The 26507-nt window shown below is 48.0% G+C and overlaps 1 protein-coding gene across 1 annotated transcript; it reads right to left on the bottom strand.

The window, feature by feature from the left end:
- Nucleotides 1-19646: 19646 nt before the first annotated feature.
- On the bottom strand, nt 19647-24169 carry MRPS23 (mitochondrial ribosomal protein S23). The gene is made up of 5 exons (XM_065897608.1): nt 23999-24169; nt 23002-23172; nt 20811-20888; nt 20375-20501; nt 19647-20029 (listed from the first exon to the last, which is right to left on the bottom strand). The coding sequence occupies exons 1-5, from the start codon at nt 24040-24042 to the stop codon at nt 19877-19879; spliced, it is 573 nt and encodes a 190-aa protein (XP_065753680.1). The 5' UTR covers nt 24043-24169; the 3' UTR covers nt 19647-19876.
- Nucleotides 24170-26507: the final 2338 nt, after the last annotated feature.

Below are 26507 nucleotides of genomic sequence, written 5' to 3'. Positions count from 1 at the left end.
CCACTGCGCCACCAGGGAAGCCCCATCCTTTAACTTTTGTTTGTGGTATTTTTCACCTTACAGAAGTTGTTGTCACTGTTTATGTAGTCAGAACTGTCACTCTTTCCCTTTTGTCTGCTGAATTTCGTGTCATGTTCAAAAAGGCCCTATATTTTCTTCTAGTACTTTTATAGTTTTAATTTTTATTTTGAATTCGTGTGGAATCATTTTTGGGTATGGTGCCAGATAGACAACTAAATTAAAATTTCCCCTGAAATTCACAACCTATTCCCAACACTGCCTATCTAATAATTCACCCTTTTCTCATTGATGTGAAATGCTTTGTCATATACTTAATACCCATACACAGGGTTTTTTTCTGAACTCTGTTGTACTCCCTTGGTCTAATTGCTTATTTACACCTGTATCATGCTGTTTTAATTATTGTTGCCCTATAATATATTTGATAGTCAGTAGGTATATCACATTCTTATATTTCAAATTTCATTGGCTATTCTCATGCATTTATCCTTCCTGATGAACTTTATTTTCAAGTTGTTAAGTTAATAATAAAAACTGCAATGGTATCTGATTAGAGTTGCCTTAACTATATGATTGGGAAGGATGCTCTAAGATGCTTTGGGTAAAAAAGAAAAACAAAAACTATCCATCGATGCCCACACATTCCCAGGATGCCATGGCTGGAATCCAGCAGCTTCAGTATCAGTCCCAGAATGATCCTGCCCCATACCCATGTCCTCTTGCTTTTTTTCCTGTTGGGCTCCAACTCTGATTTCTACTTGTATATGAGTTATGTGTTTCTCTGGGTTTCCAACCACCTCTTGTTCTCCTAGCATGTTATGGTCGTTCTATAATCTGCATTCTCTTGCAGGTGAGTGGTCCCACCCACTGAAGCTGGCCTGTAGGGTCAGGATTAGACAATGCCATCAATGTCATAATAACAGAAGGAAACTGAAATGTTCAGTTCTTCCTTCCTCTGACTTTGTTTCCATAACGCAGAGATCATGGGGTAATGACCATGGGCTTAGACAAATAAAGTCATAGAATAATTGGCACATTGGAAAGGTGCTCTGAATTTTTTAGCAGTAATTACAGGTAACACCGTCACCTAGCGTCCACCCTTCCCTGTCCCCTGCCGAGAAGTAGAAAGGAAATATTCTAGAATTATGTTGTCCAACGTTCCACCAGTTCCAGAAAGAGGCTGACTCCATGGTGACTGGGAATTTTATTCTGATCAACCTGAAATTTTTACCATTTCCTGATATTAGATTTCCATGGGCATTTGACAGGCCAGGACTAGGGTAAGGCAAGCGCCAAATCTGCGCTTGTATAATTTTGAGAGTGAGTGACTCAAGTTTGGGCCCCATGTGCCTCACTTGCCTCACCCTAGTGCCAGTCCTGGAATTTGATTCCTGTGGTGGATACTGTGGTCCTCTGCCCAGAGCCCCCATGCTCACATCCCAGCAGTTGGAGCTATCAGGTGATGAGGGCTCACAGCTGTATCCCTCACTGGGAATTCCTCTGGCCACACAGAGCGGCCTTGCTCAAAATTACATCCCAGGGCTTCCCTGGTGGCGCAGTGGTTGAGAGTCCGCCTGCCGATGCAGGGGACATGGGTTCATGCCCCGGTCCGGGAAGATCCCACATGCCGCGGAGCGGCTGGGCCCGTGGGCCATGGCCACTGAGCCTGCGCGTCCGGAGCCTGTGCTCCGCAACGGGAGAGGCCACAACAGTGAGAGGCCCGCGTATCACACACACACACACACAAAGAAAAGTATAGACGCCTACGGTTCTGAAGCAATACAGGACATCTGCAGGAAGAACTACACACCAGTTCAAAAGCAGTTCCCAGATGCTACAGAACCTGGGAGAGATGAGGTTCCGACCAAGTGACACCAAGTGATCACACAGGCAACCAAAGATGCCCATCATGGACTCGGTTTTGTCAGATCCACCCAGTCACAGGCGGGCCCAGCAGCAATCCGTCATAAGATGGAAGTGGTGCGCTCAGGATCAGCATGAGTGAGCTTCAGGAACAGGTGGCCCAGACCCCATGTCGTGCAGCAGTGTTGCCCCAGCTCCAGGCCTAAGGCTGCACGGGGGTCCTGTATGGCCAGCTGACAGAGGAGGAAAACAGCCGAGCCGAGTGCATACGTGGGTCAGCTCAGTATATGTCAGTGTGAACCACGGCTGCTGGTTCTCAGTGGAGGCAGAGAAGGATACGTTTGACACCCAGATGATCCACCGGGGCGTTTCTTGGTGTTATACCCAATTTTAATGATAAATGGCAGCCACGGCGTGAAATGAGAGTGGTAACCAAAGCCCCTCAGAATCCTCAGGAATGAGAGCCTGGGTCACCCCACCAAGCCAGCCACTTAGACCAGCAGAGACGCTGGCCAAGAGTAAGAAGAATCTAGTACAGGTGGTGGAGAAGGGGGCATCTGAGTATCAGTTAGAGTCTTGAGATCAAATGCAGTATCAGGGGCTGCAGTTTGCCCCATTGAGTCTTCTTTTGTCAGTTTCCCTACGAAACAACGCACAGTCCTAGAGAAACCATCAGAGATGGGGCAAACTTACTATGAAAAGCAAGTGGGTCTGAGCAGCTCAATGGATGATCTGTCACGAGTACTGTCTGCCCAGATCCCCCTCTTCAGGGCCATCCACCCATCTCCCAGCTGCTGAGAATATGGGCTGCTTATGGCTCGGAGCTTCATCCATCATTGGAAATTGCTTTACCCAAGGTACGTCCTCTCCCTGGGATGGCCCTGGCCAATGACTGGCTGATGGGGGGAAGCAAAGGCCCAGCCCCCTTCCCTAGGGACAACTCTGAAGGACCATCTCATTTGCAGCGCTCCCCATGCAATTAGCTGAGGTCTCTAAGGCAACCACATTGGGGGCCTGGGCCTGCCTGCCTTGCCCCCTTATAGGTATATCTCCTGAGAACACGCGTAACTAAAATTTTGCCTGCAGCTCTGCATCTCAGAGTCTGCTTACTGGGGACCCAACCTAAGACATCCCACAGGTGCATGCTGGGATATTGGAAAACTCAAACGATGCTGACTTAGTTCTTTGAAACAAGGAACCCCAACAGTTCCACAATGACCTACTGATCAATAGTTAAGCCTTGGATCAATCTTTAGGTTGTTGTTTGCAACCTGTCCCCTCTCACTGGGGTTTAAGGAAATTATCAAAAATAGGGGAATGCAGCCTGAACCACACTTTACTGGTGACTTCCACTGCTGTGCCCTTCTTCCTCACTTGAAATCGTATGACTCGGGAAAAATTTAACTAATAATAGTAAAGCCTTCAACAAGACAAGGACAAACCCAGGGACCTCTGTCAAGGAACACAACCAAGCTTGTCCTTCCAAAGGCAAGGGAAGGGAGATTAGCATTTAGGATGTCTACAGGGGGTTCAGTGCCATACAGGAATATTTTTAGTAAATGACAGAGAAAAAGGTAGAAAACAGGATGATTGATTGACAAACAACTCAATTTTTAATCTGGACATCTTTACTAAATTGCAGCAATGCAGGATTATCAATCTCATCTCACCAGGATTTCTACCCTTCACAAGGAGATGGCCTTGATTTTAGATGCCAGAATAAGCGTCTTCTTTATCAAAAGGTTCCCTGTAAAGGGCCAAGCCTGAGCAGCCCTGAGCCGGTCCCCAGGAGTCAAGTCTCACCAGCTTTTCACGGTAAGAGAATTTTTTGTTTGTTTATTTTTGCGGTACGCGGGCCCCTCACTGTTGAGGCTTCTCCCGTTGCGGAGCACAGGCTCCGGACGCGCTGGCTCAGCGGCCATGGCTCACGGGCCCAGCCGCTCCGCGGCATGTGGGATCCTCGCGGACCGGGGCACGAACCCGCGTCCCCTGCATCGGCAGGCGGACTCTCAACCACTGCGCCACCAGGGAAGCCCCGTGGTAAGAGAGTTTTTCTGAGTAGTTACACACATGGAATCAGGCTCTATGTAAAGCCTTCCTAGATTTAAATGCAAGCAAAATGCAAATGCCAACTTCCCCTGGTGTGGTAGTGCTATTCCAGGAAGTTAAAGTCACAATGGCAAGTTTCCTGGGTCAGCAGAGTGCAAAGCTCTTTCCATCCTGGATCTCTTCTGACTCTTTCAACACCTTGAAGCAGATGCAGTGCTATTATTATCCCCATTTTGTAGATGAGCAAACTGAGGCTCTGGGAAATTAACTAATTTGCCCAAGATTACAAAATGTTGTTAACTGTCAGAACTGGAGCTTCAACCCAGTCTGTCTGAGGTGGAGCCCATGTTTTTAACTCTGATTCCTAAGGATTTTTAGCAATGTCATCTATACATCATAGCATCATAGCCACTTACATTTCAGATTTTAACACTTACATATCAAATTTAATAGTATATTTTCTATGACGATTTGAAAAGGTGAGGTTGTATACCCTCCCTTTATTGTGGGAGAGGGCTGTGGTATATTGTTGGTTGTCTATTTTCAAGATTTTTCAGTCAATTTGTCTGTAAGTATTTCTTACTTCCAAACAAACAGAAATGCAAATTATATTTTTTTAAGTCACAAATAAGAGCCAAACAAGGAAGATCTATATTTGACATTCTTTATTGAAAATAAACATACTGAGAATAAGACAACGTCCTTCCTCGTTTTCCTGGTACCAAGCTAAGTGAGATTTCCATACTGAGTCGTGCTGCCCAGAATTTCTTCCTTCTTTGAGGGACGAGGGTTGAGGGTGGAATGGGAGGGGAGAGCGGTGGATAGACAGCTTCATATGTGTCCTATAACAACCTCTCATTTATTGTCTTCTGTTCTCTAAGAGATCTTCAAGCTCATGTTTTATTTACTTAAACATAATAAGGAAGAAAAGTCATTTATTGCCTGTAGTCTGATGGTTTCAGTAACTAAAGTCTTTATAGATCTGTTTCTATTGCCTGTTTTTGCTGGTTCTCACGGGGTCGAGTTTCCTTGTGTACCTGGTTCTCATCGACCATCGTCCAGTATTTTTAAAATTATTTATAGGAGTAATAAGAGGCCAGATGTCCAGAGATCTGCTTCTGTAATGTGCTGGAGCCATACCAGTCTGGGCCCACCTTTTTTTTTTGCTTGATGTGGACCTTTTATTTTTATTTTTTTGTCTTTATTGAATCTGTAACAATATTACGTCTGTTTTTTATGTTTTTGGTATTTTTTCTTTTGGCCACGAGGCATGTGGGATCTTAGCTCCCTGACCAGGGATTGAACCTGCACCCCCTGCATTGGAAGGCGAAGTCTTAACCCCTGGACATCCAGGGAAGTCCCAAGGGCCCACCTTAAGTCACATCCGAGGCTGAGATTTCCTGGACCTGGACAATCTGGGTAATTGGAACCTGGGTTGTAATCCTGCGTTAAGGCTGCTCCACTTCCAGGTCGCCTCTCCCAGGGGTATAGCCCTGGGGCTCCCCACGTACCGTGGAGAGGGCTGCCTTCCGGCCTCCATCGCCCTCTCCCTTCCAGTAGCTGTAGGGCCATCAGGATCAGCAACCCTCAGGGTGAAAGCAGCCTCTGTGCTCGTTCACCTCTCTGGTTCCTATTCTTCCATCCCCGTCAACCTAGTCATTCTGACTTTCCTATCAGCAATTTAATACTATTTAAGAATATTTCAAAAAATATTTCATGCATCTATTGTAGTTGTCTCCTGGGAAAGCTGGGCCAAATAGTTTCACCTACTATTGCTAGAAGCCTCATCCTACAAGCCTTTCAAGAAATAACCAACTCAAACCAAATTTGAGGCCCTACTAATACCAAATGTTTGATTTATGTGTCTTAAAATAAAATAATTACTTTTCCAGGGCTTCCCTGGTGGTGCAGTGGTTGAGAATCTGCCTGCTAATGCAGGGGACACGGGTTCGAGCCCTGGTCTGGGAGGATCCCACATGCCGCGGAGCAGCTAGGCCCGTGAGCCACAACTACTGAGCCTGCGCGTCTGGAGCCTACGCTCCGCAACGGGAGAGGCCGCGACAGTGAGAGGCCCGTGTACCGCGATGAAGAGTGGCCCCCGCTTGCCACAACTAGAGAAAGCCCTCGCACAGAAACGAAGACCCGACACAGCCAAAATAAATAAATTAGTTAATAAACTCCTACCCCCAACATCTAAAAAAAATTACTTTTCCAACAAAAGCCTCTTGAATTGTGCTCGCTGAGGTCTGTGGTCCACAGAGCGCTGGTTTAGGGTTCTCAAAGGAAGGGGGGGGGATCTAGAGGTGGGAGGGGAGATGGTAAGAGTCACCTGCAGCACCAGGCCCACCGGCCCTGCCCCCGAGCAGCCGTGCAACCTTGGCCGGTAATGCCAGCTCTTGGCTGGTTTCCTCATCTGGAAAATGAGAAGAAGAAGAAGAATGCCTGTCTCACAATGTTGTCATATGGATTAAATGAGATCAAATAACACATGCAAAGCCTTTAGCACCATGTTAAGTGTCCGATAAAGATGATTACTATTATTATCCCTGAGGTGCTAATGTTCTCAGAGACATGCGCACACATACTCGCCAGACTGCCCTCTTCCCCGCACGTGCACACAGACTGAGTCGAGAACCACTGCCTTAGTTAATGATGATTTGAATAAATCACTCAATTCCAACGATCTGCTTGCTAAGAACGTCATTCTGAAGGCCTTAAAGGCAGGCCTCCTGGATTTTATCTCCCCTTAACTCATTCTGTGGCCTACGAATTGAAAGGACCACAGTAACTCAGACGTGGAAAGGGCCTGGAGATTCCCCCCAATAAAAGGTACCCCTGCAGCCACGTGGTGAGTTGTGCTGTTGTGATAAAGCGAAGGGCTGTTTGAAAATAATCAGAAATTCTCTCAGGAAGCCCAATTATATTTTTACGTCAAGAATCAAAATGCTGGTGCTGTAGACTTCAACCTATCATTCACAAACCTTTTATCCTGTAATTAAGCCAGATCTGCTGCTGGGCTAATTCTTCCCTGAATGACACCACCCTTTGAGCCAGGCCGTACGTCGGCAGAAGACTTCACTCTGATGATCTATTACACCAATACATCAGCGCAGTGAGCTGCCTCCTTAATGATTTATCTATAACACAGTAGAGTGAGGCACGCTCGTAATGTATTGCTCAATAAGTCTGCGGTGGCCAAGGGGGGAAGCCACAAACAGCGGCCGAGTCCGTGCCCTTACATGGCTGGTGTCAGTGCACGGGGCCCACGCTGGGCACTCCCTTCCTGAACAAATGTTTATGTAGGTGGGAGGGCTTCCACACCAATAGGCTTTTAGAACATGAAGAACCATGACCTTAAGAAAGTCCTATAAATCCAAAACAGAAAAGCCCCTCAGTGGGCAGTGAGATCGACCCTCCAAGGCCTGTCAGATAGGTAGAAAGCATCTTCCTTAAGCTCTTACTTAGTAGAAGGCCAGGGCCACTGCACTGCACAACTCCAGGGGGCGCCGTTCACAAGGCGATCTGTGCAAATGGTGTCCCCTGGGGTTGTGCAACGTGCAGCCTGAGCCACCCCACGCAGCAGCCCTGGTGGAGGCCTTGGTTAAGAGCAGAGACTCTGGCATCACTGCCTCCTTTGAATCAAGGTTCTGGGAATAATGGTTGTATTTCATGGGGTTGCTATGTGATTAAACAAGATAATGTAACCAGGGCACCTATTATGTCCTGAGCGCTGAACATATATTAGCCACGACTGATAGCAACCTTACCAAATCCCAAGAGCCAGGACACCTGCAGGACCAGGGCTGGGGTAGCGGGCAGCCCCTGTGTGCTGTGATCTCCATTCTGTGGGGCCCTGTCTAATTCTTATGTATTTAGATCCTGCTTCATTCCAAAGAAAAAAGGAGGGCGGGGGCTTCCCTGGTGGCGCAGTGGTCGAGAGTCCGCCTGCCGATGCAAGGGACACGGGTTCGTGCCCCGGTCCGGGAGGATCCCACATGCCGCGGAGCGGCTGGGCCCGTGAGCCATGGCCGCTGAGCCTGTGCGTCAGGAGCCTGTGCTCCGCAACGGGAGAGGCCATAACAGTGAGAGGCATGCGTACCGCAGAAAGAAGAAGCTGCTCTGCGAGGACCCATCTTCACAGCCGGCATCTGGAACCTTTCCAGAGGAACAGGCCTGTGATAAGCAAGAGGGAAGCAGACAGACTCTGGGGGCTGGTGCCTGGAGGCACAAGAGATAACATCAACCCTGGGCAGGGCCCTCCCTCACGCTCCTGCTGCCAGCTGGGACCCTCTACAGCCTTCGCGCTGGAGCAGCTATGGCCCTGGATCAGAAGCATCCGCCCTTTGCCTGGCTCAGCTCATGGTCCCTCTGACTTCTCGGACCCTGGGTCCATTCAGCTGTCTGTTGAAACCTTTGGTTCTTATCCCCATTTCACAAAGTAGAGAATCGAGGTAGTTGACGGAACAAGAAATACAGCCATAAGCGTTTTATGTAATTGTGATTGTGATTTGTAACAAGAAATACGTATTGGTCTCTGCCCCCGGCTCCTGACACAGGGCTCTTGAAACCCCTGTAATTTCCAGGGTGATAGGAGTGTTTTTTGTTCCAATGAGGTGACTCTAGGTGGGCTCTTAGATAGCTGCTGGATGAGGGCTGGTCACCAGAAAGCCCAAGCCACGATTAGAAGCTTGGAATTTTTAGCCCCGCCCCCCATTCTCTTGAGGAGGGAGAAGAGCTGAAAATGGAGGTAATGATTGATAATGCCTATATGATGAAGCTTCCGTAAAATCCCAAAAGTATGGTGTTCGGAATGCTTCCAGGTTGGTGAACATGTTGGGGTGCTGGGAGTGTGGCACCTTGGAAACTCCACGTCCCTTCCCCATACCTTGTCCTAGGCATCTCCTACATCTGGCCGTTCATCTGATCCTTTGTCACGTATAAACTGGTAAACATTAAGTAAGTGTTTCCCTGAGTTCTGTGAGTCTCCCTAGCAAATGAATGAAACCCCAGGAGGGGGTCATTGGAAGCTCTGATCTACATCTGTTTGGTCCGAAGCACAGATGATGACCTGGGCTTGTGACCTGCCGGCATCTGAAGTATGTGTGTGTGCATGCGGGGTGAGGGTGGGCAGTCTTATAAGACTGGGAGGCTGGGCTCTTAACCTGTGGGATCTGATGCTGTCTCTGGGTTGATAGTGTCAGAACCGAATTAAATCGTAGGATACTCAGCCGGTGTCTCAGAGAATTGCTTGTTGTAGGGGGAAACCTCCACCTATCTGGTGACCAGAAGTGAAGTGTTTGACGTGAGTAGTGAAGGTAACTGACAAGAAGAGACACCCAGGAGGGAAGAACTGGGTTTTCCCCTACATAGGAATGTGGAAGACTGAGCTTTTCCCCTACAGTAATGCTCCAAAGATAGAGGAACCATATTAGTTTCCTAGGGCTGCCGTAACTGCCACAAACCGAGTGGCCTAGAACACCAGGAATTTATTCTTTCACAGTTCTGGAGGCCAGAGTCTGAGATCAAGTTGCCTGCAGGCCATGCTCCCTCTGGGGGCTGGAAGGGAGAATCCCTCCTTGCCTCTTCCACCGCCTGGTGGTTGCCAGCAAAACTCAGCACTCTTTGGCTTGTGGTTGCATCTCTCCAATCTCTGCCTCCGTCCTCACATGGCCGTCTTCCCTCTTTGTGTGTGTCTGTTTCCAAATATCCCTCTCCTTACAAGGGTGCCAGCCATTGGATTTAGGGCTCACGCTAACGCAGTATAACCGCATGTGAATTCGATTACATCTGCAAAGACCTTATTGCCAAATAAGGTCACGTTCACAGGCACCGGAAACTAGGACTTCAACATACCTTTTGGGGGGAGACACAATTCAACCCAAAGTAGAACCTTAGTAGGTGTTACTATACAGAAGAACTAGGTGGAAATACACCCCAATGGAAGGAAGAGAGAATCTAAGTTAGCTCAACCCTCATCTATCATGGCAGGAAGCCCAGACACCGTGACTGCAGTGGGTAAACAAGAAGTGGTGGTACAAACTATGATTTCTGGGAAAGTAATCACCAGAGGTGCTAAAACCGGAAGTATTTAACAGTGGTTGACCCCAGAGACAGACCTGGGGTAGGAGGAGTCTAAGAGCCTGTTCGGGGAACTCTGGGGACATCTGAATATGCACTGGGTGTTAGGTGATATTAAATTAATTTTTTTGGCTGTACTGCGTGGCATGTGGGATCTTAGTTCCCCGACCAGGGATCGAACCCGCACCACCTCCAGTGGAAGCGCAGAGTCTTAACCACTGGACCACCAGGGAAGTCCCTAACTTACTTTTAATTACCATCTTATTAGGCTTAATGATGGTATTGTGTTGGTGTAAGAAAAGGTCTTTTTTTTCAGAGAAGCAGGCTGAAGTCTTGGGTGAGGGAGGTCATGTCTGGACTTGCTTTAAAATACTTCAGAAAAAATACAGGCGAGCAAATATGGCAAAATACTAATAAGTCTACACGATGAACATATGGAGGATCATTACACTATGTTCTCTACCTTTACGAGGGCTTCCACGACCAAAATTGAAAAAGTGAAAAGATTTTATTTAGTAAATCTTGGAATGTGCTCACTCTCCCCATCTTTGTGGCTCTTCTGGGACCCACAGACCCAAAGAATAGGCCTTCTGAGGTCTTGTAGTTCAACCCCTTATTTTACAAATGGCTGAAAAGGTTTAATGACTTTCCAAAGTCACAGCCAATTCGTGGGTGAGCTGGGGCCGGGCCGGGGTCTCCAGGAGCCTCAGCCTGTGCTCCATCTACTGGCTCAAGTCTTCTCCTGTGTCGGTTTTGGGCTTAAGGGAGCTATTTTTAAATGTCAGTAAGAAGTGGCAGCACAGTCAGTTTTTTTTGTTTGTTTCTTCTTGTGTTGTGTTGTTAAGGCAGACATCGCCTATGAGTTCTCATACATACGAAATTTTGACTATACCCTGAAAGTTTTATTCTCTTCAACGTGACGGTAAAGTACATTCAAGTCCTTTAGATCTTAAAGTAACCCCTTTGGGGTTTGGCAACGCATGCCAGTTGAGCAGTAAGCATCTGTCATCTATCCTTCATTAATATTAATTATAAGTGGCCAACAGCTCAGGGGAACAAAGTCCTGTGGATGAGAGTTTCCTAAATTCGACCTTCCTGACTTTACAGGCATTCAAGGTGGTTCTTTTCAGAAGCCAGTCTGAATTTGCTTTTGATTACTTCAGCAATCAAAAGGGAAGGAATAAACAGGTCCAACCTTAAGAACATGCTGGATTGGAGGTTAGATTGCCCAGGCCAGGAGAGACCCGGCTGGAATGCTGTAGGACTATGGAATGTTCTGGTGCCCTTTATCTGCCTGGAGCTCAGGTTACCAGACTGTTCCTACTCACCTGGCCTGTCTCCCAGGGCCCCTTCCTCTTCTCACACATCCAAAATTGGGAAAGTGAGGGATGGGGCAATGTTGCCAAAGACAAGTTTGCCTTCTTAGGATTTAATGTGGAATTTTTCTGACATTAAGCCCCTTGCTCTAACCTCAGGGGCCCCATGAGTGTGGCTGGACAGCGAAACCGGGAGCCAGGGCTCAGGCACAGTCACTGAGGTAAGCCAGGCCCTGGGCTTGGACCCTTCCTCTGCCCGGTCTGAACTGCACACCCTGCCTCACTGTGAGAGGCGACAGCCCAAGGCTGGCAGCGGTGACAGCACAAGCCCATTGTTCCTTGAATTATACCCTCGGGGGGCTGGAAGGGAGCCAAAGTGACACATATGCCATGACAGGGGGATGGATCCCAGCAGGAAGCCAGGCCTTGGGAAGAGGATGCGCTCCAGGAGGGCGAGGAGGCCATGACCCTGCCATGAACTGGAGCAGGGCCATTTCACCTCACTTGGCAGGAGCCAGGGGAAGCTGGTGATAAAGCTCAGGCTCCTCTTCTCTCCCCGTGTTTAATATTCTAGAGATAATTCTGAGCATGTCTAGAGTTTCAACTGAGCACGCCGGGAGGGGGTTTGAGGAACAGTGGGCATTTCCTGCAGAATTCTTTAGCAGGAGAGACGGGACCATCATCCTCTCCTGTTCTGAGGCCACAGTCTCCGGCTCTGCCCTCCTGGGAGAAGCCCAGCCCTGCAGCTCCACACCCATTTCCATCTTCCCACACCTTTATTTCACGTAACTGTAGAAGGCTTGAGAGTTTACAAAGTTCTGCCACACCAGCATCGTGGTGGCATTCTGCCCCCCAAAGCATCCTTGGTGCCAATACGATTATCCCCACGATATAGATGGGGGAGCATTCCTTTGTTCATTCACTGTGTATCGACAAATACACTTTCAAGGACCTATTAGGCTCCAGACCCTGTGCTGAGACTGAGTGTGGCTTAGAAGGGTTAAGTGACCTGCCCAAAGCCACAGTCACACAGGGAGCGTCAGGATTCGAACACAACTCTTTTGACTGAGGCCTCGAGAGGAAAGAAGGCAGGGAGCTCTTCCTCCCAACACACCCGGGTGGCACCCTAAGCCTTGTGCTCCTCTGACCTAGCATCCCGGGTGACCAGAGGCAGAGGGGTCCCACGACCCACCTGCAGACCAGCCAGGGACAAATGGAGGGAGAGGGGCACTGGACAGGGGGAAGGACAATGAACGGATCTTTCTGGCTCTCCGGACCGCACTCCCATCCGACCCACCATTTCAGCCCTGGTACCCACGACCTCCTGCCCTTCACTGGGAGGAGGACCAGAGGGAGTTAAAGAAACTCCTGCCCCAACTGCTGAGCAGCCCCGGGTCCCAGAAACAATGTCTCTGAGGTCTTCTTCTGCTGGGCCTCTAGGTTGTGACCCTCTGGCTTCCCTCCACAATCTGGGGTGCAGGGGGGAGAAAGAAAGGAGAAAAGTTTAACACAAGGAGGGCAGGGGAGCAACAATGAGGAAGGAAAGAAGGGACAGAAGGAATGCCATTAAGACACTGGTTTCTACACACACACACAAACACACACACACGTACACACACACTACCTGCCTGAGCAATGACTAAAGAAAAGCAGCTTTTCAGTGAAACTTACCAGCGATGGGTAAGTTCCAATAGTGGACAAGTTTGCAGGCTGGTGTTTGGTTTCCTCCTTTGTCTTTTTTGATTGATTGATTGATTGACTGGTGGATTGGGTGCTAGAAGGCTGGAAGAAGATAAAGGAGATGGTAACTATTAGGGGGGAAGGGTTGAGAAAAGATAAATGGTTAAACAAGCGGCTGGTGAAAAGGTACTCGACACCACTGTTTGGTTTCTTCTGCGTTTTGATCTAAAGCACATTCGTCTCCACCCAGTGGGAATCAACAGTTGCTGAGGCCTTCAAGCAGGGAGAGCAAAGACACATCTGATTTGTTCTCGCTCATTTGCTCACAACTCCAAGAGGTAGATGTGAGTATTCCTGTTTTACAGGTAAGGAAATTGAGGCACAAGCTCTTCATTCACTCACTCCCCTAATGTCACAAGACAAAGCCATGTATCTGGGTTTCAAACCCAGGTCTGTCTCTGCAAAGGCCCGGGTTTTTTCCACTACTCCGCGCTCTCCCCCTGCCTGCAGCGTTTTCTCCCTCCATCCTCCGGAGCAAATTCGCAGATGTGTCACTGACTGGAGAAGGTTAGAGAACACTGCTCTGGGCAGGGTCCCCAGGGGCTCAGCGCCAGTTAGGGTCCTTCCCCTTCTGCTCCTATTATGTTGAGACAGCGCTGGGTCCCCCGCCCCCTACCCGGTAAGTCTTTGTCATCTGCCCTGAGGCCCATCCGCTCCCATCTCTACCCTATCCCAGGCACCCCAGGACCTCAGCTTCCTAAATCTCAGGCAGAACACCATTTTACAAGGACACTCTCCAACCTTGAAAGGCAAGGTACCCCGAGGCAAGGGAATGAAAATGATCGTGGCCGATCAGCATGAGAGTGCAGCGCCACCTAGCGGTGCTGGGGCCAAGGTCCCAGGCGGTGACATTTTCAAACAATCAATATCTCATTATTAACCATAATCACAACCTGATGTTTACTTTTGGAGAAACGTTCAGCAGCAAGGGATGCAAGTGCACTTTTCTGCATGTTTCAAGAGGTCTGCGATCCTAAATGCCACAGTGACTATTAAACAGTGTCCTGCCCGTGAGCAAACAGGAGGGAGCAGAGATGGATTGTATGTCTTTTCATCTAAGCTGCTCACCAAAAACAAAGCATCCATTGAAGCGACTGACCTTTCACGAACTGCTGGAAAGAAAATGCTTGATAAATAATAAATAGACCACTACTGGATGTTACTTAGAATCATCTTTTAATTAAAAGAACTGAGCAACTAGGTCAGGTGACTGACATTTAAGTTCCAGTCCAGGAAACGCATCAATCGAGGGTAAAACTATACCCCCAATGTAATTTCATTGTCAGCTAACATTTAACGAAAATCCCTTCTCTGTAATCTGCCCCGATGGCGGGGGGTAGGGGGTGAGCCATGGAGGCGGCATTTGTAGGGAACATAGCACTTAACTTCCGGCCTCCTTTGCCTTCCCCTAGCAACCTTTTCATTTTCATGCCGCAGCAATAAACACTTGTCTGGTTCAGCGTCTCCACAGAAACTGCTCCAGTGCTGGGCTCATCCAATCGGAGACCCACTTGCCACACTGAGCGCTACCCTAGGAGTGACAGGAAAACCATTTCCTGCCTTTTCCACAGGAGGGCAGGTGCCCTTCCTCCATCTGCTAAGGTGACCTCAACCAAGCTGCTCACTGAACATGCTCAGGCATCCATCGAGCACCATCAAAGGCTCAAAACGCATGATTAACCCAGCCAGCCGGTCCTCCACCTTTTGGCTGTTCTGGAATAGAACGCAGGAACACAGGGACCAGAAACAAAGTGATAACCTTGCCCCCTCCCACCCCCACCCCCTAAACACACACGACTCACCTTTCCTTGTTCCTAGCTTCACGGTGCCAGCCTGCTTCCATTATCGGAGCCACACCATGTCACATGCCCCAGGTCCCAGGTAGTCAGGGAAACAGACCGCCTGGTTCTGAGCAAGGCTTGGTCAGAGCTGAGAGCCTAGAAGGATGGATAAGGCCACACAATGCCTCATCTGGATGCCCAAGAACAGAGGCAGGCACCAGTGCTAGCCTCAGAGAAAATCTCATCATCCCACCTGAATGACTTTGTTTGAAAAACGAATCTGTTGGATGTTTTCAAGTGGCAAGCCATCATTTATTTAGGGGGAAGGGTATCATTCTAACAAAATCAGGAATCCTTTGGAGGCACAGGTTTTCTGTAATACCACTTTCACTATCAGGAAAACAGGACATTAAATATTATATAGACAGTCCCCAACTTACGATGGTTTGACTGACGATTTTTACACTTTACAATGGTGCAAAATTACGCATTCAGTAGACACCGCACTTTGATTTTTGAATTTTGATCTTCTCCCAACCTAGCAATATGCACTGTGATACTCTTTTCTTTTCTTTTTTTTTGCGGTACGCGGGCCTCTCACTGCTGTGGCCTCTCCCGCTGCGGAGCACAGGCTCCGGACATGCAGGCTCAGCGGCCATGGCTCACGGGCCCAGCCCCTCCGCGGCATGTGGGATTCTCCCGGACCGGGGCAGGAACCCGTGTCCCCTGCATCGGCAGGCGGACTCCCAACCACTGCGCCACCAGGGAAGCCCTGCCCTGTGATACTCTTTTGTGACGCAGGTCAGGGCAGCTCCCAGTCAACTATGAAATCACGAGGGTAAACAAATGATACACTGACAACCATCCCGCCTTTCACTTTCAGTACAGTACTTAACAAATTACGTGAGATATTTGACACTTTATATAAAAATAGGCTTTGTGTTGGATGATTTTGCCCAAGTGTAGGCTAATGGAAGTGTTCTGAGCATGTTTAAGGTAGGTTGGGCTAAACTCTTACGTTCAGTAGTTTAGGTGTATTAAATGCATTTTTAACTTATGATATTTTCAACTTACGATGTGTTTATTGGGACTTAACCCCATCATAAGTTTAGGAAGACTACACAAAATTACAAAAAGACTTGTGCTTGCCTTTTAAGGACACACAATCAAGGATCGGTTCTACCCAACAAAAGCAAAAGGAGAACTCTGTAAAACCTGGTGAATCTGGGACCACTTAAACAAGCCTCTCTATTTAAATGATGGATGATGCAGGACCTGTTTCATCTGCTGACTTTCTTGTTCCCCCGTCCTGGCTCAGTCCCCACACCCTGTGTCTCTCCACCCTCCCCCTGGAGAGCTCATTCATTCTCCTGGCTCCAACCCTTACCTGTGCTAAGGTTTCCTCTGCATCTCCCAGACACCCAACCGATCTCTGTCTGCCACTTCAACATTGAGCCATGACCTCTAACACAGCATGTTGAGAACCGAAGTTCTCTTCCCCACCTTGCTGTCTGTTAGTGATATCGCTATTCTTCTGGTCACTCAGGTTTGCAACCTGGAAATCCCTGCCTTCAAGTGGGATGGCTACAGAGACCAAAGTCTTTCCGACATGTCGCTTCTTCCCTCCCTCCCTGCCAACTCCCCCAACCCTATTCTTTATGTCACATCTGGGTGAACCTTCCTCTGACCTGACAGTTTTCGTTATGCGTTACTTCCTTGCTCAAACCTCCTTCTACCCACTCAAGTCCTCTGTGTAGTTACCGAGGCCACCGTGATCTGATCCCATCCTATCTGCTCAAACCCGTTTTCCACTGCTCCTCAGGAAAGTAATAAAGGCACCTGTCACACATGCTACGAGTGAGTTTTGCATTCATTATCTCAAGTAATTCTCACAGTACTGACTGGAAGCCAAAGAGGCAAACGTCATCCCTATTTTGTAGTCAGAGAGATGGTGACAGGCACAAGGTCACACCAGTAAAAACCGGAACAACCAGAACTAGAACCCAGACCTTCAGACTGGTCTGGTGCAAACTTCACTGTAACCTGGACACATGCCTTCCTTGGCTTCAGCTCAGCAAACCCACATGGAGGGTGTACTCCTGATTTGATGATTTAGTGCATACAAATAAGAATTTCTGCTGTTCACACTCTCAACAGGGAGAGGATAGTTACCTCTGCCATGGAAGACCAGGGTCAACCAGGCAGGAGTACAAAGAGTGGACCCAGGGTGCAGATGCAGTGAGCGCAGCCTGGAAGTGTCTCGACAGGGACTTGAGACTCAGTTTGGATGTTGGTAAACCTTGCGAGCAGAGATAGCTTTTGAAAGGGCTGTGAAGGTATGGTTTCTGAAGACTGCGGTGGCAGGGAGGTGCTCCTGACAAAAGAAACAGCACGCACGCCTCACGTCCCACCTGCCCTTCAAGGCTCTCCAGGCAGTGGTCCTAGACTAGTCCAGGGCTCATCCCTCTCCCCAACTCTCTACACTTCCGTAATTTAAAAGGATTCCTGTTCATCTTGTTTTGAAAGTCACTCTTATCTTCCCAACTAGATTTTAAGCTCCTTAAAGAAGGCTGAGAATGAGGTCATACTTCCATTCTCTCCAAACACTATAGGGACCTGGTGATGGCTTTTGCCCACACTGACCATGGGAAGAGTTCTGAATTCCCCAAGGAAGCTTCACACCTTTGACAATGTCTTATTGTTTTCTTTTTAAAGATTTCCCATCCTGGCTTTCTCAGAAGCCTAGACTTTGGTCACCCACCCCCCAGCAGCCGCCAGTGGGGAGGGGGGTGGCTGTTCAGGGATCCTTCTGTTTGGGGCACTGGAGCTCCTGGGTTCTCTCTCTGGCTCGGGGTGAGGGACAGGGAAGGCGGGAGCACGCTCCCAACCCAGCCCCGCAGCACGCAGACCTCTCCTCATATCGTGCAACCCAGCGCGGATCTGTGGGAACTGGCAGCCGCCACCCAGCCGCTCACAATGACATTCCCTTTGACTGTGTTTTGATCACTGAGGTTCAACCTAAAGGTTTGCTACGCGTCCATACGAAGGATCTCTGAGACATTAAGTGGAAAACAAGGTACAGAACAGTATACATTGTGTCCCCCCGTACACACTCAAAATTATTTCTGGAAAGAATGGTGATAGTGGTGTCCGCAGGGAAGGGAAAATGGGAGGGCCAGGGGACAGGAGTAGAAAGGAGGTTGACTTTTCACCTTCAAATTTTGAACCATGAGCATGTATAACTTTTTCTTTAATTATGCAACAAATAATTTTTTTAAACGTCTTCATTTCTACGACAAAGAAACCACCTTGGGCTTCCCTGGTGGCGCAGTGGTTGGGAGTCCACCTGCCGATGCAGGGGACACGGGTTCGTGCCCCGGGCCGGGAGGATCCCACATGCCGCGGACCGGCTGGGCCCGTGAGCCATGGCCGCTGAGCCTGCGCGTCCGGAGCCTGTGCTCTGCAATGGGAGAGGCCACAACAGTGAGAGGCCTGCATACCGCAAAAAAATAAACAAAATTTAAAGAAAAAAGAAACCATCTTTTAAATCCCAGAAAGATAAGGTTTCTGAGAATGAGGGAGCCACGATGGCTCTTCTGAGAACAGAACCAACTGCTCCACCTGCCGCAGTCTTCCTCTCAAGGCCAGGCCCGGTATCTGGCACCCAATGGTTGCCTAATGTCGAATGGATGTAATTTACTTCCCCATCTAAATGTAAAGCATTCCCTAAACAAGAGGAATTGTACAACAGTGATAAAGGTTGGGGGGAGAAGCAGCATGGCTGAGAATGGCTTTTTTTTTTTTTTTTTTTTTCTGAGAATGGCTTTTGCCTCATGTACTCACTGACCTTCCATTACCTGAGCACCCTGTGCAAGGTGTACAGTCTGTGGGGTGTGGGCCCCACCCTTGACATGCCAGGAGACAGAAGAGACTGCACACAGGAACAGGGGGGAAAAGCTACACAAGTTTTAAAGTAAGAAGTTTCTGGAGCAGCAAATTACTGATAGCTGAAGGGTGTTTTATTTATTCAGTAAAAGATAAGGAAATGAAGAGAGCAGGAGAGTTAGTAAAAACTCGTAAGCACACCCTGACACCAGGAAGGAAAGTGGATGCCGGTGAAGAGCGTCATCCCTCTTGGCAACCCAGTTACCTACAGAGAAGTCATCTGAATTCAGTCTTCAGTGGGATGTAATCATTCATTCACTCAACAAATCTTTCCTGAGCAGCCTACTACCTGCAGGTCTATGCTAACCATCTCCAGCACTCAATCCATGAGATTAAAGTTATAGTCTTGGCCTTGGTCCATCATCAATGATAGGTCCTCATTCTCACTGCAAAGCACAAGTCAGCCTGGCCTCTCAAGCAAAAAGTACAAAGATTAGCTGCAGACACAGCTGGCCAGGGAACCACACCTGATGTGCAAGTAAAAGTCTGATGGATCACGAGAAGAGAAACGGGCTTCCCTGGTGGCACAGTGGTTGAGAGTCCGCCTGCTGATGCAGGGGACACGGGTTCGTGCCCCGGTCCGGGAAGATCCCACATACCGCGGAGCGGCTGGGCCCGTGAGCCGTGGCCGCTGAGCCTGCACGTCTGGAGCCTGTGCTCCGCAACGGGAGAGGCCACAGCAGTGAGAGACCCGCGCACCGCAAAAAAAAAAAAAAGAGAGAAGAGAAACATACCAGAGAATCAAATGTGAACACAAAACCCCAAGCAAACCTACTAAGAATGAGTCCCATTCAAACAATACTTACAAAGGTTTCCTCATGCTATTTACAGTTTTAAAGTAAACTTACTTTATAAGCACCGAGGAATTCTTTGTTTAATACCGCCCTAACATAAAAGTTCACATAACTGCTTCTTCAAACCATGATACAGAGCTTTATGACAACCTAGAAGTGGAAACCAAGAGAAGGCAAACGTGATGCCTTAGCGATGAAGAAACATTTACACAGTTCAACTGTTAAAAACAGTACAACATTCACGTAGTGAATCCAGTTTGGATGTCAGTATACACAACATACAAGTTCTTCAGGGAGGTGAGAGGCCTGTTGACTGTTCTCCAGGTGCCCCCAAATGCTGGGCCTGTGGATCTTCCTTCAGAGACTGGTTCTCCTCCAACGCAGTCTGGGGCTTGACACCCATGGGTTCAGATTTCCAGGAAATGTGACTACCATCCTGTTGCTTAAAAGACCAGATATAAGTACGTCACACAGATGTTATGACTTTCAGTCAATCGGCTGAAGCTATATGACTAGCACATTCTATCACTGACTCAAAAATCTAACATTAATATCTCAGGTCAAATTTGATTACAACAAATAATAAAAGTCTCTACAGAACCACAATTTTAAAAGCCCTCGTGACAACTCGTTCCAAGCCGCAGTCCTTACCACAAAAATCTAGTCTATTCAATCTAACGGTATTTGACCTGGAGCCACGGTTGGGGAAAGAAAACCAAGCCTTCCTTTAACCTCTGACAAACAGACAACCAATCCTAGTAATAGTTTTAGCTAACAAAATACTCACAGTCCTTGCCTCTCCTACTCGTCTTAAAATGACACCTTCTGCCAATAAAGCCTTCCCTGCTTCCACAAATAACTTCTCTTCATCTGTTTCTCCAAGTTTCTGTAGCTCAATGTACTTCTCCACAAACCTAGAATTCCAAGCAGTCACATCTTCAGTCTGTATATTGAGAGCTGTCAAGACATGCTATTACACAGTCCTGAGTATTCCCTTAAGAGAACTTCCTAGGGAGTTTGGGATTGCCACGTACACACTGCTCTATTTAAAACAGATAACCAACAAGGACCTATGGTTTAAAAAAAGAGTTAATTAAAAAAAAAAAAAGAGATCTTCCTATAGGAACATCTTTTTCCTCAAGTGGAATGCGACAAAACCCCTCAAATTGACAACTAAATCCTAAAAAAAAGAAAGGTAACCAAAGACTTATGGAATGGCTTACCGTTGACAGGTAGACTTGAAGTTTGGATTGAACAGATCAAAAGCTTTTTGACCAGATCCATAGGTTGAATAAAATTTCCTAGAAAGTACAAAACAACACAATATAAATCTCCAGTTATAGATCGTGGCCAAGAATGGAGGAAAGAATAACTGCTGGGCCCTGAGGAACCGAGTATAACATGACCTACAGACCTTTTTTGTTCGTTTTAAATAAGCAATGCAGGCACATGGTAAATACATCAAATGTTACAGAAAGGTATCCAGTGAAAAGTAACACTCCTCCTCGCCTCTGCACCCTAAACTCCCAGTTCCCCTCCCCTTAAGCAACGCTAACCCGTTTCTTGTGTATCCACCCAGGAATGTTCTACCACTATACAACCATACATGCATCTATCATTCCCTGTCCCCAGCCACGCTGTTTAACCCCAAGGATACTAAACACATCTTTCCTTTTTACTTAATATTTCTCAGAGATCATTTCAAATCAGGGCACGTAGATTGTTTCTAGTCCTTTGCTACTTTAGACAGTGTTGCAATGATTACCTTTATCTATATTTCTTAGTGTACCGTGCAAATAAGCCTGTGGAATAATTTCATAAAAATGGTATTGCTGGGTCAAGGTATGTGCCTTTGTAATTTGGCCTTGCAAACTGCCAGAATGCTTGCCAAAGGGGCTGTGCCAACTTATACCCACACCGGGAAGGCAGGAGACCGCCTATTTCTATACACCCGCACCTAATTGTGTCTCCTGACGTTTTGACCTTTGTCTATCTGACAGGTGAAATATTATAATTCATTGTAGTTTTGCTTTTCTTATGAAACAGGTTGAACATCGTTTCATGTTTAAAAGCAAATGAATTTCCTTTTCTGTGACCTGTCCACGTTCTTTGCCTATTTTTCCTTTGGGTCTTTCTCTCGACTCATAAGCAAACTTTATAGCAATATAAACAGGAATTAGCCCTCCGTCATACATGTCGCAAAATTTTTTCCCAGTATGTCACCTGACTTTTGATTTTGCTTATTTATGATAGTTTTTGTGTGCAGAAATTTTAATATTTTCATCTATGGCTTCTGGGTTTTTATATCATGCTTAGGTAGGCTTTTATCACAGAGATTATTTTTTAAATTACCCCATAGTTTCTTCTAGAACTTTTACGACTTCACTTATTACATTTAGGTTTTGATAAAACGGAAATTTATTTTGTTGTTTTAAGTTCTTAAAGATATCAAAAACACCAAAAAAAAAAAAAAAAAGGCCAAAAAGATAAAGGTTCAAAAAACGATTTAAGTATAAGGTGTTATTATTTTGGCCTTAACAGCAATAAAAGAGGAAGCAGTAAAATATTCCACATTCTCCAGTGACCATCACCCAGTTCCACTGCCACGCACACAGTAGAAGCACAAATGATTTTAATGTGTAAGTGACCTTGAAAGCATCCTGACCGAGAGCATGCAATGGACCTGAGCAGAAAACTACTGAAGAAGTATTTAATGCCCCAGAGATCTCTGAAAATTTACAAGCAGAGCCAGAACGTACTTGTTCTCCTACCTCAAAGGAGTGTCGTGGGAGAAAAAAAAAAAAAAAAAGATTTGTCAGGTGAAAGGTGCCTGGACCTCAATAGAGAAAATGACTTTATAAATTGTTTTCTTACATCCAGGAATAGGGGTAAGAATAAGGTATATGTATTAATTTCAATTAGGCACAATCTCTGATCTTAACATTTAAAGAGAAAAGAAACTGTACACACTCTGGATACTAAAAACTGACATCCGTATTTGAAGGAAAGGGCTTTGTCAGTGATTTCCCAGTAAGTTGACCCTGAGCCTCACTGTTCTCCTGACTAAAATGGAGACGAGGATACCGACCGACCTTGCAGGGTTGAAGTAAGACCTAAATGAGATAACGTTGGTTAAGGGCTTAGCACAGTGCCAGTCACCAAACAGATGTGCAGAAACACCTAGCTATCATTGCAATGATCAGTCAGTTGTTGGGCTCCAGATTCTACTTCTCCGAACTTCTGCTTCTCTCACGTACGGGAGGGGCTCTGATTCCCTAATCTGGCTAGATAGACAAGACCGGCTCCACAGAGCAAGCCCAGACTCAATTCCTATTTGAGTTGTCAGACTGCTGGCTAAACCTTTCCTTCTAAAGTTCTGCAGCCTCCTGTCCACCATACGGGCCCGGCACTCACGCTCTAATCCGATCCTCGTAGTATAAGATGTCCTGGATGTGAGCTTTCGCTTTGCCGTATCGCAAGCGGGGCCTTCGGAAGACCGGCTCCCTCAGTGGCGGGAAGGCATTATATATGTCAAACCAGAGGGGCTTCTCCTTCAACACACTAGCCCGCATCAGGTCCCGCGTCCTGAAGGAAGGGTAAAGAACGAAGGTTAGAGGGCTTCCCTGGTGGCACAGTGGTTAAGAATACGCCTACCAATGCAGGAGACACGGGTTCGAGCCCTGGTCTGGGAAGATCCCACATGCACGGGGCAACTAAGCCCGTGTGCCTACAACTACTGAGCCTGCGAGCCACAACTAATGAGCCCACGTGCCACACTACTGAAGCCCGGGCGCCTAGAGCCCGTGCTCCGCAACAAGAGAAGCCGCCGCAATGAGAAGCCCGCGCACCACAACGAAGAGGAGCCCCTGCTCGCCGCAACTAGAAAAAAACCAGCGCACAGCAAGAAGACCCACTGCAGCCAAAAATTAATTAATTAACTTAAAACCAAGGTCAGTCAGTGAATCAGTGTAGCCGCAGCCTGGGACACCGGCGGGGTCACAGAGTCCGGAAGACACCCGGAAGGAGGGGAGAGCAGGAAGTCCCCTACCTACAGGTAAGATGTTTCCATATTCCAAACCAACCTAACAGTGCTCGGGAGTTAATCTTCCACCTTCTTATGTGCGTCCCACCCCCCTCGCCCCATCCCCGTCCCGTCAAGGAAAATGCAAAGACGGTCCCGCCAGGCCCATCAGCCCCTTCCTCCCTTCCTCTTCCTGGAGACCTCCACTCGGGGAGCGGACAGGTGCGATCTTGAACGTGAGAGCTAAGAAATTCAAGGGGTGACGTAGTCAAGCACAATTCTTCAGAAACAGGAGAGAGCACAAGAGAGGCCTGACCGGGCTCAGACCCACCCAAGAAAGGGCGTAAAAAGGGGAGGCGCCCTCGGCCCACCCCGGCTCCGAGCACGCACCGCGAGAAAATGCTCCCCACGGTTTCCAGGCGGCTCCCCGCCATGCCCGGCACCTCGGATCCCGTGCGGTTCCTCGTACCGGAACCGGAAGCGCCCGCAGCAGGCAAAGTGACTGTAAGTCGCGGGCCGAGCCGCGGATCTCTGGGCTACCGCCCCGGCCCCGACGGGAGGGCGGAGCCAGGCAGAAGCAAAGGATGGCCGCATCGACACGCCATCGGCTACACGCCAGGTTCAGACAGGAGCACTCGATAGCCGAGCCGCCAGGGAGGGAGCGAGCCAAAGCCCGGCAGAAGCAATAAATGACCGATCCAGGGGAGGGGTTAATTGTGGTGGCTGCTTTACCCTCTCTGGCCTTATTGAGCCAACTCCGCCCAAGAAGACCGGGCCGTGCTTAGGGAAGATGACGGGGAGGGAGGAGGGAGGCGCAGCCTAGGTCCTGGGAGAGCCAACTAGTCAAGGAATTCGTAAGGCAGAGCTAAGAGGTCACCAGCTGTAGGTACGGGCTGCACCTAATTTTGGTTGGAGTCAAAGACTGCGCGGAAGGAAACCGAGGCCCGGGGAGGAACGTCACCCGCCCAGGGTCACCCTAGAGCCCAAGCCTCCGTCCTCCGTCTCCTGTTGTTTAGCGCTCCCCACTAAACCCTTTGGCCCTGGAGCGCCACCTGCATGCGCTCTAATAGGGATGCTGCGGGCAGCTAGTGTTTTCTCCCCGGGAGGCGTCGCTAGCTAGCCGTTCCTTAGAGCTTGAAAAGTGAAAGTGTCCGGAACAAACAAATTCCGAGAAGGAAACTCAAAAATCTGGGGAAGTATCCTCTCAGGATAACCTTTTGTCCCAACAGTCATACTTTGGGTAAAGTACCCCATAGAAATTAAAACACAATTTCACGAGGGTATTTGTGCAGAGATCGTCATTGCAGCATTGTTTGTAATGCACCCTCCCAAGCATCGAATGGGAGATGGCTGGAAAATTATGCTTCATATAATCTATGGAGTCCTATGCAGCTATTGAAATGAACGAGCTAGATCCATACGTATTGACCTAGATGAACGCCCACGACTTATTGTTAAATGAAAAGGGAAATTGCAGAGAAGGTCTTTAATCAAAAGAAAAAAGAAATCTTTTAGACGTGTTTGTATGAGGATAGAAACTATGTGGAAAGGCACCTATGGCTGTGAACATTGATTATCTCCAGTGAGATTGCAGGAGGGGAAGGGAGAATTCTTTTTCTTTATGTATTCTTCAGAGTTTGACCTGTGAAGAGTTTGTATTCATTTTTGAACTTTTTAATCCAGTGAAATGTTCTGAATCACATACACACACAATATCTCCGGGGAGCCCATTATCTTTGTCATCAAGAAAGTGTCAAGTCATCCCAGAGTCCTCCCTGCTCTCTGGGAGGCTGGTGAGGTGGAGGGGGATGTCTGATGAGCAGTTAATGCTTGCTTGTGTTCTCTCACCGAATCCACACACCTACCCACAACTGGCTGTTGTTATCCCCATCATAGATGAGAATGTGAGGCCACAGGGAGTAAAGTAACTTGTCTGATAGGTAACTGACAGAGCCAGGCTTCCAGCCCGACCTAGGCACTTTCTAGGACCCCACAATGCCTCCTTAGCCATGCCTCCGGCTGGAGACTGATGGGCTGAGAAGTCAGGCCAAACTGGCGCCAGGGGCAGGGGACAGGGTGATCTGAGGCCGAGGGCTGAGAGGTGGGTTTCACTGCTGCCTCAGGACCCTCTGGAGCAGGGAAGAGAGAGCACAGCTCTGGCCGCTGGGCCAAGCATGGAGTCCTAGGCAGGTCTACAAGACTTTGCTCTAGGGAGAGCAAACATACTTGCAGCTAAATATAGTCTTCCCAGGCTTCAAAACAAGTTTCTAATTCCATCCAATTAAGAACTAGCTGCCAGCCCAGACCACAGACACCCTTCCCTTCTCATACTCGGGACTGCCCTGTAGGCCACTGCTGTTACCCAGTTACCGCTGCTAAAGAATTAGAAGGGCTTATTGCAAGTTCAGGGAGGGGAGCCAAAGACCCAAACGCTCGATGGGGGAGGAATTGCAAGGTGGCAGTTTTCTCTCTAGATCTTCTTGGGGAAGTCCCTTCCTCTTCTGAGCCTTTCAAGTTTCCCCTCCAGCATCGTATTTCATGCTTCTGTGACTGAGAACGGAATGTTGGTGGGTAGTGTAAGGAACCATGGAGATGTGGGAGCAAAGATGCATTGGGAACCCTCTGAACCTGCAACAGGAAGTTGCATCCCAGGGAGCATTCATTCATCACGTAGGAGGGAGCTGGGGGCCGGCAGAATGGACAGTAGAGGTTTTCTGTCTTCTCAACCAGGCCTCTCAAAGCTGCAAGAAGCTGATGCACTCATGCCATGCACCACACCAGGGACCTGGATTATCTCCTTCAATAGTTCAACTATCTGAGGCCATAGATCATGTCCTGATAATCTTACAGATAAAGGAATAGAGCTTGTAAACTCTCCAGAAGGTCATATTCCTTCCAC

This window comes from Phocoena phocoena, chromosome 19 (assembly GCF_963924675.1).
Source record: "Phocoena phocoena chromosome 19, mPhoPho1.1, whole genome shotgun sequence".
NCBI lineage: Eukaryota > Metazoa > Chordata > Mammalia > Artiodactyla > Phocoenidae > Phocoena > Phocoena phocoena.
Note: the sequence above shows the minus strand (reverse complement) of the source record. Positions and strands in the feature narration are given on the sequence as shown.

Bases quoted from the DNA above. Each gene is read 5' to 3' on its own strand.
- MRPS23 (XM_065897608.1), bottom strand. From the start codon at position 24,042: ATGGCGGGGAGCCGCCTGGAAACCGTGGGGAGCATTTTCTCGCG. The intron at 20,889-23,001 runs GTGAGTGCCGGG...TGTACTTTCTAG, and splicing joins TACGAGGATCGGATTAGAGC to GAAATTTTATTCAACCTATG. The intron at 20,030-20,374 runs GTGAGTATTTTG...TGGTCTTTTAAG, and splicing joins GAGTAGGAGAGGCAAGGACT to CAACAGGATGGTAGTCACAT.